Genomic DNA, 22,651 nt, shown 5'->3' on the forward strand with positions numbered 1-22,651 from the left:
AGGTGTCTGAACACCCCCATTATTAAAGTGTTACCCAGAATTTATTATTCAACTAGCCTTTTAATAACAGGTAAGGACCTAAGAAAGCAAGTACAAGACAGGATGAACTTAAGAAATATGTAGATTTTATGAAGGCAATTACTCTTATAAAAATACTGTTGCGGCTTTTTTAAACTGCTCATTTAAAATGAAACAATAATTCTTAAGTTCAATCCACTTAAAGTTACTTTAAGCGACATGTGTTGGGACAACATGAAGGAATTGTGTGGATTCCAGTGTTCATTAATAGTTTAAGATGCTCGCAATCACTGTTTTTCTGATTCTAAGACTCCATCTACTGACTACTTGTGAGACTCAATCACTGTAAAAAGAGCATCTTGGTCAATTACGTCTCTGCTCGTGGATAACTTAATACATTTTTATACTCAACATTTCTTATTTAATAGCTGACACATGAGAACATGCTTGTGCTACCATGCAATCTACAACTAAGAGTTGAAAATGACTGACAGGCCATATACAGGGGCATATGTGGTTTGAAGCAGGGCAGGCTGTGGTTTGTGAGTGAGAAATGCATAAAAGCTACTCAGAAAATACAGCAAAGCACAAGAAAATTTGGAAAAGCATGACAACCAAGCGGGTTAAAGTGCATTATAGTAATGCATTAGCAAAATAAAAAAGATTGGGAAATGTCTGTGTCAGGAAATGTCCCCCTGTTTTTCAATTAAACAGCATCTATTGTCAGGTTGTTGTTGTTGTGGTTTTGAACACACAGTTATTCATACACTTTGCAACACTGGCAGCTCACTTAAGAGTTCTCAGAAAGATCTATTTTTAGTTCAGTTTCATTTCATTAGGTGTGAACTCTTCATCCTGCTTTATCTACTTTACAGGTTCAAGACTTTATAACCCATACAATTTCACATTTTAGTTTGAAGGTTTGAGCAAGCGGTGTACATGATTGGATTACCATTGTTTTGTTTTTTAAGTTTGACAGACAATTGTGGAGGCATTTTAAAGAGATGGTTTCAAACGTTGCTGTTTTTTGTATGTGTATGCTCATCACAAAATGTAAGTGGATTTAATTTTATTTTGTTTCAATGTGATCGATTTATTATGCAAAACATTTGAAATGACTGACATTTGAAAACAAAATTAATACATTTAAATCAAGTTGAATGTAATTGTGGAAATATACTTCTGTAAATACAGGGAAAGTTCAATTCAAAACCTTTTTTTTTTAAATATAGCGCACTGAATTACAAAAATGATAGTTTGATTGGCAGACAGTATTTTGATGGATTATTTTCAAATATAGTGGTTTGATTAATTTTATTTGCTTTAAAAAAGAGATCTCAAAACTTCTAATAGCATGATTTGTTTGTAAAGTATACATTATATAAATAAATTATCTAAATTCTACATAGACACACTAATGTCAGTTTATCTTTAAACTCTGAATGAAATCTGAGATTGTGAATATGTGATTTGTTTTTGTTTCTTGCAGGTTTTCCTCAAACAAAAGAAACAGAGATGATATCAGTGACCGAAGGAGATTCAGTCATGCTAAACACTGGTGTTACTGAAATACGGAGTGATTATTATTTAATTTGGTGGTTTAGGCTTAAAAACACAGACACTCGTATAGCAAAAATCTATAAACAGAGAAACTATATTTATGATGATGAGAATGAGAGTTTCAGACACAGGCTGCAGTTAGATGCAAAGACTGGATCTCTGACCATCACAAACATCAACAAACTACACTCCGGACTTTATCAAGTACAGATCATTGATAGTGATATCACACACAAGGCTTTCAGTGTTGATGTCTATGGTGAGTAAACTAAAATCTAGGACCTGTCTACAAGATTTTTTTACTCATCCATAAAGCATGAGGTTGTTTACACACATTTTCAGGAGTTGATTGTTCCAGAACTTTTGGCTATTTTTGTTATGTATTCTGACTGTTCCTGTCATTATAACAGATTTTTATAATTAAATAATTCACATTTCCAAAATTACACATTTCCACAAGAGGCACAAAGTGTTTTATCTTTCAGAAATGTATGATTGGACTCCAGAAAATGGCATTTTAGGCTATTATTTTATATTAGATCTTATATTATTATATTATAATAATACTAATGATGATTATGATAATATTTTTAAGGTGTGAAGTCAGCATCAGTAACTGAGGGAGATTCTGTCACTTTAAACACTGATGTCACTGAAATACAAAGCTTTGATCAGATACTGTGGATGTTTGGACCTCGAGAGACTCGTATCGCTGAAATGCACAGGCAGAACATTGACATGTTTGACAGTAATGAGATATTTGGAGACAGACTCAAGATAGACAGACAAACTGGATCTCTGACCATCACAAACATCACAACTGAACTCTCTGGACTTTATAAACTCACCATCATCAGCAAGAGACTAACTTCCCACCAGAAGTTCACTGTTACTCTCTATGGTAAGTAAAATCATTTATATAATTACACTGTAAAAGTAAATAATATTAATAGTTATGTTTACCATGTGCCTAATAATGTTTATTTCATTCATTTATACAAGGTCTTTTGCCCGTTCCTGTGATCAGCAGTTACTCTACCACATGTAATACACTGTCATCATTATCTCCATCAGTGTGTAGTTGTTCAGTGTTGTGTTCAGTGTCGAATGTGAGCGCTGTGAATCTCTCCTGGTACAAAGGAAACAGTGTATGTCCAGCATCAGTGTGTCTGATCTCAGCATCAGTCTCTCTCTACCTCTGGAGGTGGAATATCAGGATACAAACACCTACAGCTGTGCGATTAACAACACCATCGCAAACCACACCACACATCTGGACATCAGTCAGACCTGCTCGCCATGTTCAGGTATGATAATTGTGGATTTTCGATAATTGTGGATTCAAGTGATTTAATATTTACCCTTTTCTTTCTCCCTCAGACTGTTGTGGTTTTACTGAGGCTGTGATCCGATTGGTCTTTTCCGTTGTACTGAGCATGGTCACTGTTGCAGTGGTGGTTTATGACATCAAATCTGAACGAGCGTATAAAATAACACCAGGTGGCGCTGTTTTCCAACCTAACACTTAGTTTATTATACTGTGTATATATGGGGCACATGGTGGCTCAGTGGTTAGCACTGTTGCTTTACAGCAAGGTCACTGGTCACTGGTTCGAGCCCCAACTGGGTCAGTTGGTATTTCTGTGTGGAGTTTGCATGTTCTCCCCATGTTTACATGGGTTTCCTCCAGGTGATCTGGTTTTCCCCACAGTCCAAAGACATGTGCTATAGGTGAATTGAATACCATAGGGTATGAATGTGAGTGTTAATGAGTGAGTATGAATGTTTTCCAGTACTGGGTTGCAGCTGGAAGGGCATCAGTTGTGTAAAACATATGCTTGATAAGTTGGCGGTTCATTCCGTTGTGGTGACCCCTGATGAATAAAGGGACTAAGCCCAAGGAAAATGAATGAATGAATATTGTAGTATTTACTACAATTATTAGTTAATGAATGCTAGAAGCATGATCCATGAAATAATAAACCATAATGATAAAACTGTAGTATTTGTTTTTACTAGAGTAATTGATGATGTATAACCCAACGGTTGTAGAAAACAACAGTCTTGATTTATTTGTTCATATAACTAAACAGTCTACTATACTATATAGTGTACTATACTACAGTGTGGTTCAAAAACACTATTATTCACTATTTATTACTAGTATTTTTTACATGGAGATCATTTACTCTCAGGCACTTTAAGAGTACATGTCTCAACTGAACTATAAAAATTTGCATAGTGCCATTGATTATATTTGCATAAACGACTTCATAACAGCCCAAAGGTAATGTCCCATGACCGTTTTACTTTAAGCTTTTAAGTTTTTTTGACATCCCAGGTAGCAAATTATTCTGGCCCAGATTTGGCATAAAGCTGGCACATCAGGCATTCACCCGGCACTGGCATACAGCACACTGAACAAAATGACTCATTGCAAATGGCAAACAATTGATATGGCCTGAATTTAAACAAACAATTAAGTTGATCATTACTACATTTAATTTGTTTAAATTCAGTCCATATAACAACCACTTACCTTAAAAAAAGTATATCCAATGAATCATTTTACACAGTGCATGCGGGCCAAACATGGCACCATCTTTTAGGTGGCACACATGATATGGGCCGGATGTCAAATGTAGTATTCGGTCTAGATGTTAAAAATTAATATGTGGGCCACGTAAGTTTGGCCTAGCTTGACCCACATTTAAAAAACATTTTTATTATTTTTTGAGTAAAGCAATATTTTAATCCAGGAAATGATCCAGATTTAAAAAATATCTACATTAAATATATTTTATTAACCAAATCATTATTTCACAAATTATATTAATATTAACCAAATATCAAAATTTTGATACTGTTGAAACTGTTTTTTTATAAAATATTTTTTTTATAAAATCAGATTATTAAAATCATTTCATGCACAAGCACACATTGAGTTGTTATGCTTTAAAAAAAATAAATAAATAAATTTACCAATCAGGTCGATTCGATGAAAAGCACGCTCATAGCATTCCTAAAGCACAATGCTTTATGTCAGGGGTCTCAAACTCGCGGCCCGCGGGCCATTTGCGGCCCTCAGTGCAATATTTTGTGGCCCGCGCCGACCGCTGTACTCTGACTGAATCAGCGGAGCGGGGAGAGAGAGCGCTCCCCGCTCCGCTGATTCTATCCGTACACAGCGCACTTGTCACTCAATGCGCGTTGTCGCGCGCGTTCTGATCAGCTGTGTTGTCGCGCGCGTACTCAAGAGCGATGTTATCGCGCGCCTACTGAAGGGCGGGACGGAGGGTGTGTCGCGTCGCGGGGGCACTTTTGATCATTTTGGAAGGGCACTTTCTATGCAAGACTAAAAAGGGCATGTGCTCTGCACAGGTTGAGCCCTATGTGTGCACGTGCCTGCCCTGCATCTTATATATATTGATATTATAGGTAGATACAGACTGGTACAAACTGATGTGACTGGAGTGGGGTGGGGGTGTTTTATTTATACATATATACGCCTTTTTTTTAGGTGAGGGAATGGAAGTTTTGAGTGAGTTCCCCCACTTTTTTCCCTAGGACTTCAATAAGTCAAAGTACAGGTCTAGACTTAATGATGATCATCTTCAAGCCATACTGAGGGTCTCAACTGCTTCCGCTCTAAAGCCAAATGTGGTTCAGATTTGTGAGAAGAAGCGCTGTCAAGTCTCTGGCAGTAAGGAGTAGGCAAAAGATGCCATGTTCAGAAGAACTGTTCATAATCTTCACTCAATGTTCTATTAATGTTCAGGACACTTCATGTTCAGAAGAAATAATTAAAACTGTTAATAATGACATTTGAGAACTTTTTTGGTGAAATCCCTTAATCCTCACCCAGACCCTTAATCTGAAATCCCAGCCTCACCCAGACTTTGCCTCCTGCAACCCCCAGGTAAATTGAGTTTGAGACCCCTGCTTTATGTGTTTATCAAATTCATTGCAGTCATAATACACCAAGTATTCCAGATTAACATAAGGACTAGGCAGGGCTGAAGCCTGAGGGCCCACAAGAGGAGGGGGGCCTTGATTTGCCTATGAATTAATGTGTCATGACATGGGAAATGGCTCTTTGCGTTATGCTGTCAATAATGTGAAGTATTACTTTCGGCTTGCCGTTCAAAAACAGCGATTCTGCTTAACTATGGCACTGAGTGGCTGTAGCTCAGAGTTTTAAATAGCCCTATTTAGTCCCTGGTAGTGGTAGGGTGAACAGATGTCCCATTTTCCCCAAGGAAAGTCCCTTACTTCCCAGGACAGTTGCTTTTTTCAGCTCTACCGCAAGAATAATCTAGCCAATGGCAGTTATGAGTCATTAACTTGGCTGAGACTTGGCCTAGATATGGTCAATGTTTGGCCCTTCTCTGGAAGACAGACTAGATGTGTCATAACTGCAATGAAATTAACAAACCAGTTGGCATGAGCCTAGCAAAACGTTTGCTATCCCTCATGGGCTATAAATGAATATCTTATGCCGACATCAGAGTCTCATGAGAACATGAAAACTAATTTCAGGTGAAAACCTCACTAACCATCTTGATTACACAGAACTCTTTGTTCTTTTGTACTTTGTTCTTTTAGTCATGTAATTTAGTATAGAGCAGACGTTCTGGGAAATTCCCTGTCTCACACACTAACACCTTTTTAAATCACAGACCCCCAACAGGTGGGCGACTGGGTGTCTCAAAGCCGACAGGTGAAGCGATATCAAAATCCAACAAAAGTTATTTCATCAGGGAGCAATCTTTCAAAACACCACAGCTGTGTGGCCTTCAAAGATCTAAAAAGCGATAGCTAATTATTTAGATAGCGGGATTATTCTGCCATATGACGCATTGTAATTTCTTTCTTTCCTTCATGAAAGGGCCATTTTTGTATAACTAAAGCCTTTTTTTAAATTCTCATTTGGTACCAGTCGGCTTTAAATATATTTTGCTCATTTATCTCAGATGCAAAGTATCCAATCAAAATAATTTCTAAACATTATTCCTTGATTCTATCCTTCAAACTTTGTCCACAAAATAAAACAAAATTATCATGAAATTAATTTTAAGAGGAAAAAAACATGCAACACTTTATTTTGATGGTCCTTTTGAGTATTAGTAGACTGTCTGCTTAATATCTGTTGATACTGACATTCAACAGACATTAAACTGACTATAAGAAAATTAGCAACATGTCAATTTACACCAACCCTAACCCCAAACTAACAGTCCACTTATAATCTAATAAGAATTAGTTGCCATGTAGAGGCAATGTAACTTACATTCAACAAACAGACCATCAAAATAAAGTGCATGGGTCATTGTAATGTCAAAATACATTGTATGGGTCAAAATGTATACATTCTAATATTAGAATATTAAGTAAAGATCATCTTACTTGAAATTATTTTGTGAATTTCCAAATGTAAATATATCAAAACTTAACTTTGCACTCAAGTGCATTGCACATTTCTGAGCATACAATGCTTTTAATGTGCACACATAGCCCAGCCCCCTTACCCTATGCACAGTGACAACATCACTAGCTCTATTAAGTGCTTTGTGTCTGACATGCCATTTGTGGGACTGTGTCTCAATCCAATGTGCAAGTCTGCAGTCAGATCCTATTGCCTAATCTAGATTGATTTGTTTTTATTTTTGATCCTTCAGATTACAGATTTTTAAAAAGTTGAAATAGTATTTCAGCACAATATTATCCTAAACTATCCTAACCTAACAAAGTATACATAAATGGAAAGTGGCTTTATTGTTTGTGTAGTTAAAAAAAAAAACTCCAGGGTCACATATATCATTGGCATACATTATAGTTCTTTAATCTTTATATCTTGTTTTTTATGAGGACACATTTCTATGAAAAGATCATAATTTATGATGAACTGTTTTCACAGGATGTGGTTTTGTTAGAGACAGAGGAAGTGCAGAGGCACATAAGGGTTTCACTTAAAGAAATATTTCAGCCAGACAATAAACATGCTGTCATCACTGACTCACCTACGCTAGTGAAACAAGGAAGATATTTTGACAAGATTTATTTATTTATTTTGTCCATACAAAATGGAAAAAAAATTGCCATTCTTTGAATTGTCAAAAGCATTATGTGACATCACAAATATAATTTGAAATATAAATATGAACTAAATCAATACAGCACACTGTCACAATAAAATACTTTCATTTATGTGCAGTTTAAGTTTATGTATTCGAGACACTATCTTGCCAAAATTAAATGTTTTGAGATTCTGCATGATAGGGCCAATGTGCAAAGCCGTAGTGTGGTTGGGTTGTGGGTTTGTGAAATCAGCTTCTTTCCGTTAAGCTTAACTGCTTGCGTATGTTTATATAATGAATATAAGTTTTAATGTCAGCAGCTCAATCTGTTTTGCAGATGGTAACCTTGTTTATGTAGAAATAGCTTAAATTATTTGATGTCAAACACCATAGGCCAAATAATAACCCAGCGTTGGGTCAAATATTGGTTAATTTTTTTTTTTACATTAAATAAGATTTTTGTATGTCTTTTAAATAAGATTTTTAACCCAACTGTTGGGTTTGTCCATATTTTGACCAAGAGTTGGGATGAAACAACCCATTTTTAACAATATAAAGAGAAGTAAAAACTCTACCGAAAGAGGAAGATTACGTTTTATCTACTAACTTAAACCCTTGTCCACCTAAACCCTTACTTGTTTCTTTATCAATAGGTATCAAATTTTTATATATTTAGGCTTTTTGAACGAAAAGAAAAATGCTGCATAGGCTATTTTGATAAATTGCGTTGTACAACAGAAGAGGTTTTAATCGCTGCTTTCAAAGATGTCATGAAATTGAGGTTAAGAAAGTCCTTTTTTGTATTTTGGGATCTACACTGAATTAAAATGGTCTTAAAACGAAAGGGCGGTGCATGATTTCTTCCTTTGGAAACCAATTGTAATTCTGGAAGATTGATGTCGGCAACAAAATGGAGAAAAAAAAAATGTAAAAGTTCAATTCAATTCAATTCATCTTTAGTTCTATAGCCCTTTTGCAATGTAGTTTGAGTCAAAGCAGCTTAACATAGAAGTTCTAGTAAATTGAATCCGTGTCAGTCCAGTTTTGAGTGTTAAAGTTCAGTTAAGTTCATGTCACGTTTCAGGATTGTAAACAGGAACAAAAACGGGTGTAGAATCCAAGTGCAGATTTAATAATGTATTAGTGCAGTGAAAAAAGACCAAAAATCAAAGTAACAAAGTAAACAAACAAACGGGGAACTCAAACAGATAAACTAGATCTAGGACTTGACAACTCTGACAGGAAACTAGACAGGAATCAGGAATAACATACCACAAAGACGAATGCCGAACTGACAAACAGAGGTGGAATGGTTGAATATAAGGTCTAGGTAATCAACAGGGAAACAGAGACAGCTGTGATTGCAATCAGTGTAGATGACAGAGCGGATGTGTGCACGAAAGAATGTATGGAAATGTAGTTCTAAGCCACTGTAGTTTGCTGGGAGTAGCTGGCGAACTACATTGGCATCTTGTGGACAAAACACAGTCATGACAGTTCAGTTCAATGTGGTTTAATTTGCACTGCTGAAAGTCCAAACACTGAAGAGTAAATTCATCAATGCACAGCTCCACAAGTCCCGAACCATGCAAGCCAGTGGCGACAGCAGCGAGGAACAAACTTCACCAACAGTTGAAAGTGAAGGAAAAAAGCTAGAGAGAAACCAAGCTCAGTTGGGCATGATCATTTCGCCTCTGGCCAAACTTCTTGCTCAGACAAAAAGTGGACAAAAGCAGAGCAGAAATGAGACACTCACTGATAGCTCAGCCCTAAGGCGTTCCATGTGACCAGAATTGAATAAAGAGAGAAGACTATGCTGTCTCCATAACATGGAAGAAAGCTTTATGGAGTACTTGCAACAGTTAATTGCCTGTACTAGGTGTTATCCCTAGACCACATCAGAGTAAAAAAATAAATAAAAGTTGGATATTGGTAGCCGAGGCACTTCTTATTGTGTTCTCATTCAAAATGGGGAGCTAGTCATTTTAGAGTATAAATATCAGTCAAACTGGCCGTCTACAGGTTGTTAAACTGATCCTGGGGCTCCAAAAGCTCCTCTTAAGTTTTCATTTATAAAACATGCACATATACAATGCCATGCAAAAGTTTAAACACCCCTCATAATTTTCATAATTGCAAGCCATAGCCTGCTGTTCCTTCAAATCAGCAACTTCATTTGGATATATTTTATATCCTAGGGACAAAGCAACATTTCAGTTCTGACATAACACTGATTTAATCAACAGATGCAATGCAATTTAAGTTATAACAAAACGTGAAAAAAAAAAGAAAAAAAAAAGCCTGTCGATGCTTTTTATAGCCAAGGATAAGTCTCTGAATACTACTGAAGGCATTTTGGAACATTCTTCCTTGCACAATTTTCAATGATGTTTAAGTCTGAGGACTGGGATGGCGATTTTATAACATTGTATCGTGTCTGAGCATGAATTCCTTGGTAGATCTGAAACTGTGCTTTAGGTCATTCTCCCGCTGAAACATCCAACTTTGGCTCTGATTGCTAAACATTATTCTTCAGAATTCTTCAGAATGTCACTGGGTGGAATCCAATGCAACCTTTAACTCTGTCAAGGTTTCCAGTACCTGTGCTTGCCACTAATCCCCACAGCATGATTGACCCTCCACCATATTTTACAGTAGGGAACAGGTTCTTCTCCTAGAATGCTGTTTTGTTTTTCTCTATGCAAAGCACCTATGGTTGTGGCATCTGCCCTTTGAATATTTTTTTCAAAATGATTCAGGCTTGTCCAGATGTGCCTTTGCATACCTCAAACGATTCTTCTAGTTGGCAAAATGGGGAAAAGGCTTCCTCTGCATCACCTTCCATGGAGCTGTTCTTTGTGAGGAGACAATGACATTATCTGCAGCAAGATGTTCCTGGAGCATTTTGGAGGTGGTCTGGGGTTTGCCTTTCTGATTTTTTTTCTTGGCCAACCACAACTTTCCTTCAAAAGAACTGTTCCTGTGGCCTTCCATTTTCTTACTGTGTGAGACTTTAAACCTTTATGACAGCTTTTTGTATCCTCCTAATTTATGTTGGTGAATAATCCTGGTTTTTAGGTCATTAGCAAGTTCTTTTGTGATCCACATGTTTCTACTTCATGGTTCACAATAAGGAGAAGCACAACTAGCAATCAGCTATCTTTAATATCCTTTTTCATGATTGGTTGCACTTTTGTTGGGAATGTTAAGGTTCACTGAATCCCTCAAATCAATTTTGTGTTGTAATCAATTATCATCAAGGTGACTGCAGATTTTGTAATCCACTCAAAAAAAAGGTGCCCAAACTTTTGTATAGCCTATTTTTCAGTTTCAAATGAATTTCACACATCTCAATACTGCTACACTACAGATTTTTGTCTGAAAAAACATGACATTATCTAGCTTTCTCTAGAAACCGAATGGCATTTCACTGCAATTTTCTTTTATAAAAAAAGAGCACATAACTATGCAGCCACAGAGGGGTGGCAACGCTTTGGCATAAAACTATGGAGAAAACTCTCATCTGTGTGAAACACTTGACAGACTGTGTTGTCGTCTCAAATTGGCTAATGTCTAGTCTCACCTGGACCAAAAAGCAGCCTGAGAACACTTCAAATGGACGTTAACCTGACGAGTGGCAACGTGTAGATCACACCAAACCAATTAGCCGGATCAAAGCTAAAACGACGGATTGATGAAGCCCAACAGCTGACCGCCATCTTGTTGTGTCCTGGACATTAGAACAGTGTTGTTGCTGCTCATTCAATGTCCTTTTATAGAAACACCTATCCAGACTAGGCATGGGTCGGTATTAGATTCTGACAGTATGATAGCCTTGAATAAAAATACCATGATTTCACGGTATTGTGATTACTGCTCTAAAATATGTTCTATTTAAATGTCTTTTTTTTCCCTTTGAACACAATATATTTTATTTTTGAAAAACATCTATAATATTTGGTTACAGTATGTCAGGCAAAATAATAATTTAAATAAATCATTGACCTCTGCTTTCTTCATTAGTTCATAAACACAGATTTTAAAAAAATAATAATTTCAAACAGCATATCTGGATATCTTTTTCTGCTGGAGATACTGTTGTCCTAAAATAGTAAAAAAATAAAAAAATAAAAAAATAAATAAAAATAAATAAATAAATAAAAAAAATTTAAAAATCTATATATACAATAGGAACAGTATACCAGAAAATTTGAGTGGTTTTAAAACCTTGTCTTTCCCAAATTGCAGTATACCTATGATTATCATCCCATGCCTAATTCGGATGAATTAACAGTTAGCCCTATTAAATCTTTCACAGCCGGCATTACAGACACAAGACAATGAAATACTATTGCATAGCCACAAAATGCTTTTCCATTTTGTCATAAAATGACTTAAGATGAAAATTGAATATAGGCTAAATAAAGAAAACATGTGAGGCTGTTAGTAAAACATTTTGTGGTTGAGCCTTTTTAACCCAACCCTTCTCTCAACCCCCAACACAGACTTCAAACTACTGAAATCTGGTTTCTCCGCCCCGAGTTATACACACACATTTCTTGTCTGTATGGGGTTTGCAATGCAATAATGTTGAGCTTTTTTTGTTTTCAAATGTAACCTTTCTGAGATGTTAAAAAGGGGGATTTACACATGTGTCTGTTTTTACCTGTGGCTTTTAGAGGGTAAGTTCTGTTTGTCTTCAGCTCTTGTGTTCCTGCATTTACTGGTAGCCCTTAAACTGTATAACATCTTTTGCAGGTTTTAAGTTGACACATCAGCAACTTCAGACAAACACAGTGAAAAACTTAATCTCATCACCAGCAGGTTTGATTTTAAGTGATTATTTGTCACATCGCATGCAGAACAGACAAATAATAGACTAAATCTCAAGGCATAGCAATTTGCAGCAAAAGGAAGTTAAGCATAGCATTGTTAAACTGGTATATTTGCAAGTATGCAAGCATTTGGAAATTATTTATTTTTCTGCAGATATTTTTTTTAAATACAACACCAGTAATTATCATTTTCACTAAATGCTTTGCTTGTGAATTACCCACAGCTCAAATGTTTTTTTTTTTTCATTGTGCATGTCATACACCATATGTCTTAAGCTTTCCTGCCAACTTTTTACAAACGGCTGTGATTTGTTATCTCTTACGGTTTGTATTATTTTTTTCAGTTTTTCGTGGAGATGAACCAAAGACAGTTTCAGTGACTGAGGGAGATTCTGTCACGCTAAACACTGGTGTTACTAAAATACAGAGCAATGATCAGATACTGTGGACATTTTGGCTTAAAAATACAGAGACTCGTATAGCTGAAATCTATAAAGAGAGAAAATATATATATGAGAATGAGATATTCAGACACAGACTACAGTTAGATGAGAAGTCTGGATCTCTGATCATCACAAACATCAACAAACTGCACTCTGGACTTTATAAACTAATGATCATCAGTGGAGGGGTCAAACACAGACATTTTAACATTGCTGTATATGGTGAGTGAATCATAAATTAATTTGTTTATGTGGGCAACTTCTAATGTTAAGATATTGGTAGAGTAGATAAAAATTGTATACACATTGTATGTAATGTACACTGTAAAAAGCAATTAGTTAATTTACTTTTAAAACCTGTTTTCTTAAAATGAATTAACTTAAACCTTACAATGGATTTACTCACTTTACACAAACTCAACTAGTTGCTGTAAAAGCAATGGGTTTAATCGACCTTTTCAAGTTAACTAATCACTTTTTACAGTGTAGGCTACACACCAACTTTATTCATATTTAAATTTAATTTTTTATTTTTGGAAAATTATCCGTACTGCAACTCTCAATCACCAAGTAGAGTGCCCATCAGACATACTAGGGCACTCTGAACATCACAATTGCCACTGAACTGGACTACAAATCTCATCATGACCTGCAGTCACACACCAGTTTCAGTTTATCTTCTGATTACACATACACAGCTGCAGTTCATCACCACTGATTACATGGACTATAAACACACCATTTACCAAGTACCGTTTTATAAAACAATAAATAAAATACTTAGGTAAGGATACAAGTAAGGCTGACTAAAAAAAAAAAAACTCAATTTCAATAAGGAAAAACTTACTTAAGGAAATATTAAACCCTCAAAAGCTCTTAACCTTCCATTAACGACTTGTTGAACTTGTTTTAAAAAATGGATAATACTATGTCATTAATAATAGCGTTCAAAATCACCCTACAAACATACACATTCGCCCATTGCTTGGAAACCATATCTTAATCATAATTGAGCCAAACAGTTTCATTTGCTTTGTTTATTTTGTTGTGAGCCATTGCTATTTATATGAGTAACCGTCTTACAGTATAATCCATCTGATTCAATGTGGTTTACAGTTAATTTAGAACAGCTCTGCTCCATGCCAAGCTTGACAACGCCCACTAGCTGTTCTGAATTCAGTTTATACCACAGCCTCTAGATACGCATTGAATTCTATAGAGAAACAACTCGATGCGCATATATGTACATCATTTACTGATCACAGTTTTCTGTCTCTTTCAGCCCCTCTAACTGTTCCTGTGATCAGCGATTCTCCTCCAAACCCTTCAGTATCAAAAAGATCCTTAAACCAGAACTGTTCGCTGGTGTGTTCAGTGGTGAATGTGAGTGCTGTGAGTCTCTCCTGGTACAAAGGAAACAGTGTATTGTCCAACATCAGTGTGTCTGATCTCAGCACCAGTCTCTCTCTACCTCTGGAGATTGAGTGTCTGGATGATTCGTACAGCTGTGTTGTGGCTTACTCTTTCACAAACCAGACTACACACCTCAACATTACTCAGCTATGCGGGACATGTTCAGGTCTGTGAATAATTATGAGTCGTCTGCTGTTATTGTACCCTGTTTAAAGTCTGCTGTGATTCATTGTTGTTTGCGTTTAATGCATTTCAGCAACCAGACAACTCTTTATTCAGAAAGCTCTAATAATTACTGGTGTAGTCCTGTTGTTGTTGTTGCTGCTGGTGGTCACAGTTGGAGTTGTGAAGTTCTGGAACAGGAGAAACATCAAACCAGCAAGTCAGTTATCTTTCATTACACCAGAAAGCCATCAAATTAACTTACCCATTTCTCTTTTTTATTATTGTGATTTTCTGAATTGGTTTAACAGTTGAAACTACAGAAGAAGAGGTCGTTTATACTGATGCAACATTTACTACACACAGAGCTCCAGATACTGTAAGATATCACTGCTTTTAATTTCTTCTTTGATCTAAATCACTTAGTTGGCAGAAATCTTGCTAAGCTGGTATTGTTTGCATGTCTGTTTGGGGCTTTTTTATGCTGTATGGTGCAGAATTTAACCCTCATTTTTAAATGGAACTGTCAGTGTGCTGATGCTTGCTTGTTTTGCGTTTATGTGTAATTAAATCCCTTCCTTAAACCAAAATAAAAGGTGGATTATTTGTGTGTCAGCATGCTTTAAAATGTTAGGTCAACCTCATCATCTGCTGTTGATTTCAACTTCAGTGGTTCTGTGGATTCTGGTCATGCACTAACATGAATAAGAAACGGAATATGACCAGTGTTTCTCAATCATATTCCTGTAAGACCACCAGCTCCGCACATTCTCCATGGCTTTTTCACAATTCCAAGAACGCAGAAAAAGGACTTGCATTCTAGTGAAGATCTGTCTTGCCAAGTCACCTTGGAAGAACAAACCTGAGAACCCAGAAGATATCAGATGCTGCATTCTTCTTGATGGTCACATGACCTTCACATATTTTTAACGGAAAATTATTCAATCATACGATTTTTTTTTTTTGTTGTTGTTGTTTTTAATATATTTAACATGCACAAAAATCACCCTTATTGTGTTTATGCCTTAATTAAGATTATCATAGTAATGTTTACTTTCACCGTCTCAAATAAGTTATGTCTCTGACCATAAAAAAATAAATCTAAATAAAATGCTGCACTTCCCACCTTCTTTATTCAGTCGTAATGACTTCTGGGATTTCTAAAACAAGTTCGGTGCTCAAGTCTGTGTCAACGCATCCTCGATTCCAAGAACGCATGCAGAAACTTGCAAGCCTCCTCCGTTCTAGCAGTCTTGAGTTTTGGATCTGAACGTTGGCGGTTAATGATCCTTAACCAAACACACCTGATTCAGATCATCAGCTCATTAGCAGAGACTGAAAGACCTGTAATGGTTGTGACCATGGAAACCTCCAAAACACGCACTGCTGGTGGTTGAGATGTGGTTGAGAACCACTGGTCTAGACTACATTTTGGATTCTATTGATAGTCAATAAGCCTTATTTTTTTGTGTAAGAGTAATTCAAAAGCATAAAAACTTTGTTAAACGAATATAAATAAAGATATTCATAAAGAATATGTTAATGAACAGTTTTTACAGTATAGCTCAGGGGTGTCAAACTCAATTCCTGGAGGGCTGAAGCCCTGCACAGTTTAGTTCCAACCCTGCTCCAACACACTTACCTGTAGGTTTCAAACAAGCCTGAAGGACTCAATTAGTTTGATCAGGTGTGTTTAATTAGGGTTGGAACTAAACTGTGCAGAGCTGCGGCCCTTTTGGAACTGAGTTTGACACCTGATGTTACTTTTGTGAATTTGCTCTTTCATGTGTTAAATGTGTAACTTATAATCATTTCCTATTGCGTGTCTCTTTTGTTTCAGGAAACTAAGGGACTGGATCAGACTGAGTATTCAGAAGTGTTTCTGAGATGATGAGCAAGTCTGGTCATGTAGAGAACGCCCTGTTGTTTTCAGGAATCAGCAGCATGTTGGAATGGATAATGGTATAGCAAAGCAGAACTGCAGCGACTGTTAGTAGGGTTCCTGTATTCATGCTATACACCCTTAAAATCCACATTAACCAGAAGCTGAGACTGTTCTTTCATATTGTGAATTAGTTCCAAGAGAAACTAAATATTAAATGAGACGGTGGACGTGGCTTGTTTTTTTCTACTGAGAGCTGAATGGATGTAGTAAAGCCTTCCATTCAGAAAGATCAGTAAAAAGGTTTCAGATGAGTTATTACGACCTAGCACACACACACACCTCCTCCTCACTCTTTTTATTTGCCGTCAAAACATTTTGTTATCTGAAATTTTTTTGTTATCTGAACTGTTATCTGAAAATTTAACTGAAAACAACACAGGAAGTGTTTTCAGATTTCGATTTTAGATTAGAAGGGGAATTTTTTTTCTCAACGACATGCAAAGATGAATTGTTCACCAAAAACTGCCAATGTGAGCTAACAGAATCAATATGGTTTGTATTAATGTTTATTTGTTTTCTATTATTAGCATTGATGGTTTCCTGAAGAACCTTTAAAATGATACAACCTTTTAATTCTGCGATAGATTCAAATAAAAAGGTACAAGGAAGTACAAGTCAGGCGCTAATTCAGAGCCACTCCTATTGTCGGTTATAAGCTGGTTTGTCTAGTGAACCTAACAAGACCTGCTTTGCTTTTCCACCAGCTAGAGAGCCACTGTAGAACCCAGTCTCATCAGTGCATACGTCTCATCTTCACCAGCAATACAAAGCAGAAGCGCCAATACAAATATATCATCAGCAATCCAGTGCTATAATTGTTTATAAGTTTGTAAACCAATATCAATATCCAAACACTGCGAAATCAGTGTTCATGCAATGCCATAGTGTGCATAGATAGAGAGTAATGTCTACGCTACAACACAATGTGATTGCAAATAGACCTTTATTAGAAACAATAATGGAATCAAATATGTTCTTCTGCTATTTCATATATGGCGATGAAAACACCTTTCGTTTGTCTTGTTGGTGACAGCAGAAACATCCCCCTTCCCTGATGCAAGCGTATTTTACTTCTAGACCAGAAATGTTCAACGCAATCTCACGGCAATTCGTAACTTTTTGATTTAGTGGCTAATTCGTATGAATTCGTACCATCTAATTCGTACAATTTAGTACGATTTGCTCATCACCCAATGACGGTTGGGTTTAGGGTTGGGGATGGGTGCCACGCCTCGTTTTTAAAATCGTACATTTTCTTACGACTGAACTTGTACAAATTCGTACGATTTAGCCACTAAACTGACAAAACGTACTTGCGTTTCCTTGTGAGATCAGGCTGATTTATTTTGATGGCATAATTTTTACTGTTTCAGAGCTAGTGCTTTAGGTATCGAAAGACAAAGAACTGTTTTGGATCTTGGCTCTGAATCACCACTCAAATTGCCGTGGTGGAAAAAGAGACATTATTTAGGAGCCTTTTATATATTTTAACCAAAAAGGTTAATTTCCCTGTTTTCATTTACAGGAGTGAAAAATAATTTTAATTTCTGAGAAATAACTCTTTGTTTAGAACTTCTTTGTGGAAGACAAAATGGTTCTTTTAGGCACCAATGTTTTTATTTTTTTATTATTATTTATTTATTAAGAAAGAGAAACCAGAGGTGTCTCACAGTTCAAAGGGCTTTCAGCAGGCTCCACATTTGCAAAGAATAAAAAGTTTTAAGATTTTGTCATGTTTTTTGAACAAGGTCTTTTCTGCGCACAAAGTCTTTAAACTCCAGTGATGCAAATCAGAGTTTTTAACTCCATTACTGTTGAGGATCAATAAATATTTATGATTATTACCGCAGCTGAAAATGTCTTTTTCTTTTTTGAGGAACATTATTTATTACAATTCTATCATAACATACATGTGTAGTTGATACGTTTGCGGCTCCCTCTGCTGACTGTTTATGACATTTACAAGAGTAATAGAAAATACATTCATTTGATTAGCAAAAAAACTGAACTGGTAAGGAAGTATGTACGTTGTGTTGATGATCTGTGCATTCTGAAAGCGTTAACATTAAGCTAATTATGCAAAACTTTATTTCTAAATAAAGTTTTGCTTTGATTCGTTCAATTCTACTCTAAAAGATAGTTATGATAGTTTGTTTGTGTTATATTCCAGACCTTTAATGCAGTGTTTTGTGTAAAATAAACACTTTGAAATTTTTCCTTCTCTCTGCACTGACTATATTGCTTTTTCTCTGCACTTAACACATTTGTGCATGTTGTTAGGATTATTGCATTTTTTATGAGTGCCAGAACATGTCAGACAGTATATTTTTGATTGAGTGATTATACTGTCATTGTGTGGTTAAAGATTGGGTGTAATTTTTATATGAAATTGTATTATTAAAAGTAATATCTGGCCAACTAGCAGCACTAATGTGGAAAACTTGGATCATTTTGGGACATTTACATGCAAATCTACGAAAAAGCACATTTGTTTTCAGTGTGTGTGTGTGTGTGCATGCGTGTGTGCATATGTGGGTTATGAGTAGGGCCAGACGGAATCTGTGGACGTTTTTTGCTATTTCTGCTGAAAATTTTGGTAAAAATCTGCGGATTTCTGCTGAATTATTTTGGGAGTATCATAACTAAAATCTTACTGTGAAATAAAAGTTTTGGTTGTATAATCACTTTTCTGTCAGCTGGTGGAATATACACGTTATGTTAATGGTCACATTACCATTAAGGTTCAGGTCAGTGTTTCTCAACTGCGTTCCTGGAGGACCACCAACACTGCATGTTTTGGATGTCTCCTTTGTAAAAATAAAAAATATCTTTAACATTTATTTAATGTTTAAAATGCAAATTCAAGTAAGTTCACTTTATTTGGTAAACAAATAAATTCTCTCATATAATATATCTACTAAATATTAATTTACAAACTGTATTGTAAATAAATCAGATGAATATTTTCATATTGGTCAATAATATTACTGAAATTAATTTAAAAACTAAATAAATATGAATTTACACACATTTACTCAAGTAAATAAACAGAGTTAATGTTGGGCTAAAAAATCTGCAGAAAATCTGCGGAATTCTGCACTCGCAGATTTGGTGTAGCCTAGTTATGAGGACACAAATATGGATATGAACTATGTATTACAATGTTAAGGTAGTTTATGAGGACAGACATTTAAAACAGTTTAAAAATCATACCTTACAGGGTTAATTTCACATTTAATATTTGCCACAGGTTTTTTGTGATGGTTGGGTTTAGGGGTAGGGTAAGGCCATGAAATAAGCAAATACATTACAGGTGAGACAGTCCAAAGACATGCGGTACAGGTGAATTAGGTAGGCTAAATTGTCCGTACCATATGAGTGTGAATGAGTGTGTATGGAAGTTTCCTAAAGAGGGGTTGCAGCTGAAAGGGCATCCACTGCATAAAACATACACTGGAAAAGTTGACGGTTCATTCCTCTGTGGCAACCCCAGATTAATAAAGCCAAAAAGAAAATGAATGAATGAAATTACAGTATGCCTATAGAGAGTCCTCATAAATAACAAAAGCCAACGTGTGTGTGCTTTAAATATGTGACGTCTCATGCACTAGTTTCATCTGTGGTAAGATCTGTGGCCTGTTTTTTTTAGAGCAGTCTGACTGTTATTAGTAATACATTTGCAGTCTGCAAGTGTACATGTTTGTGCTCATCAACAAATCTAAATTGGAAGGATTGGAGTATTAGATTATTTCTTTACGGATTACATTAAAGCACCACGAGGAGACTTCTTGAAGATGTTAAACGCTGCTTTCCTCACTCTACTTGTGTATTTTAGCATTTGTAAGTTTGCTTGACTTAATTTGACCTACTTTCTTGATGCATTCGTGCTTTTGCAGCTCAAACTAGAACTGTCGTTTTAAACTGCACTGCATTGTTTAGAATTTCTTACGTATTTATGTTTCAGGCTTGTTTGGGGATGCAGATGAAATTAAATCAGTGTTAGTGACTGAGGGAGATTCTGTCCCACTATACACTGATATTACTGAAGTGCAGGAAGGTGATCAGATATTGTGGAATTTTGGACCTGAAAACACTCGAATAGCTGAAATCATTAAAAGGGATCAAATAGGAGTAAACATAAATTTTGTCCTTAATGATGGAATATTCAAAGACAAACTACAATTGGACAAACACACTGGATCTCTGACCATCAGAAATATCAGCACTGAACACACTGGACTTTATGAACTGACTGTGATCAGTGAAAAAAACTTACTGACAAGATTTAACATCACTGTTTATTGTGAGTAAATTATATATATTTGTACTACACTATTTCTAGTCAGAACATGTATACTGAATCCTGAATAACAATCACTTCAATACAGAATGTAAACAGTAATTTAAATGTGGAAAAACTGCAGCTGAAATTCTTAGCTTTACGGCCCCATTTATTTTATTTATTTTGATTGGCTCTGCCAGAATGCATCTGCGTCTTATTCTAGGTGTATTTATAATAATAACTCCTTTATTCGTTTATCTTTTCCAGCTACTCTACCCATACCATTTATCAGCTGTTTATGTCTATCTTCATCAGTTCAGAGTTGTTCAGTGCTGTGTTCAGTGGCTAAAGTGAGTGCTGCGAGTCTCTCCTGGTACAAAGGAAACAGTGTATTGTCCAGCATCAGTGTGTCTGATCTTAGCATCAGTCTCTCTCTACCTCTGGGGGTGGAATATCAGGATAACAACACCTACAGCTGTGTGGTCAACAACACCATCACAAACCACACCACACATCTGGACATTGAACAATTGTGCAAATTATTACGTGAAGGTATGAACATTGATATTAGTGAAGTTTTGTTGTTTTTACAAAAAGAAAAGTCTAAAGTTTGTCTCTCCATGTTCCATATACAGACTATCATAAACACACCCAGAGTATATCCTTTCCTCTGATTGTATTAGCCAGCATGTGGCTGTTGGTGTTTACATCTGTTGTTTACTGTTGCAGCAGGAAGTGTCAACAAGCAGAACAAAAGGGTGAGTATTATATTTAAAATGATTCAATAATATACCATATGATCTATTTGTTGTTTGTGTTATCCTTATTATTTTACAACTTTTTAAATATTTTTTGACTCTATAAATAAATACTGATGATGAAAATGACAATAATAGTTGTGTATATGTGTGGGCGGAGAATTAATACTGAAGTATTTATCAAAATTAGCCTAATCGACTTTAATTTGGTGATTTGCTAAATATGGAGTCTTTTCACATATCCAGGTTTCTCCATGGATGTAGTCATAGTAAACTTAGAGAGCAGTGAATGGGAGAGTAAAACAAATAATTATTTGACAATCCTATTTGCTGAAATAATAAAAGAAAAACTCCACTATGGTGTTATCAAGACTGAAAATAATGTGAGACTAAAAACGGCAGCCAGAACAATATCAAATCCATTGTCCTGCCCATAGACTCTGTGTTAGAAACACCTCGCACAAGCGGAAATGTTTTTTGTGATGCAAAGATGATATAATACACACATAAATATAGAAACCTTCATGTGTTTTTTTTTTATCTAAATATTAAAAACTTAAAGAATTAAGATGCTGACGACCATTAAACGCATCATAACAGTCTCGTGAAAGGGTTCATTGATCTTGTTTAAATAGCCTATAAACTGTAAAAAAAAAAAAAATCTGTAACTGTTTTTTTTTTTTCCACTTATGGGGTGCCGAAAAAAAAAAAGTAAAATAATGCCTGATAAATTGCAAAAATTTAAATGTAAAATAACAGACGTTAAGTTGGAGATATTTACCAGAAATTTAAGTTTAAAAATTTTTCGTAATTTAACGTCTGTTATTCTACGGTAAATTTCTGTAATTTATTGTCCGTTTTTTTATGGTAAATTTCTGTAATTTATTGTCCGTTTTTTTATGGTAAATTTCTGTAATTTATTGTCCGTTTTTTATGGTAAATTTCTGTAATTTAACGGCCATTATTCTACTGTTAATTTCTGTAATTTAATGTCCGTTATTCTACTGTCAATTTCTGTAATTTAAAGGTCTATATTTTACTGTAAATTTCTGTAAATTAACAGCTGTTTTTCAACTGTAAATTTCTGTAATTTATGGGCGATTATTTTATATCAAATTTCTGTAATTTATTGTCCATTATTTTATGGTAAATTTCTGT

At 35.5% G+C, this 22,651-nt stretch overlaps 1 protein-coding gene across 1 annotated transcript in view; it reads left to right on the forward strand.

The window, feature by feature from the left end:
* The first annotated feature begins 529 nt into the window (after positions 1-529).
* LOC101883802 (uncharacterized) overlaps positions 530-22,651 on the forward strand; it is a 23,977-nt gene continuing 1,855 nt past the window's right edge. The window contains 18 exon segments of the mRNA XM_087304826.1: positions 530-560; positions 1,508-1,837; positions 2,174-2,479; positions 2,581-2,724; positions 2,727-2,885; positions 2,959-3,106; positions 3,859-3,865; positions 5,146-5,281; positions 12,251-12,337; positions 12,414-12,479; positions 12,835-13,155; positions 14,216-14,512; positions 14,603-14,728; positions 14,820-14,887; positions 15,179-15,254; positions 20,418-20,756; positions 21,003-21,287; positions 21,371-21,493. Coding sequence (XP_087160952.1) covers positions 530-560; positions 1,508-1,837; positions 2,174-2,479; positions 2,581-2,724; positions 2,727-2,885; positions 2,959-3,106; positions 3,859-3,865; positions 5,146-5,281; positions 12,251-12,337; positions 12,414-12,479; positions 12,835-13,155; positions 14,216-14,512; positions 14,603-14,728; positions 14,820-14,887; positions 15,179-15,254; positions 20,418-20,756; positions 21,003-21,287; positions 21,371-21,493 — 3,049 coding nt within the window.

This window comes from Danio rerio, chromosome 22, assembly GCF_052040795.2.
Source record: "Danio rerio strain M-AB ecotype USA chromosome 22, GRCz13ab, whole genome shotgun sequence".
In the NCBI taxonomy this organism is placed as follows: domain Eukaryota; kingdom Metazoa; phylum Chordata; class Actinopteri; order Cypriniformes; family Danionidae; genus Danio; species Danio rerio.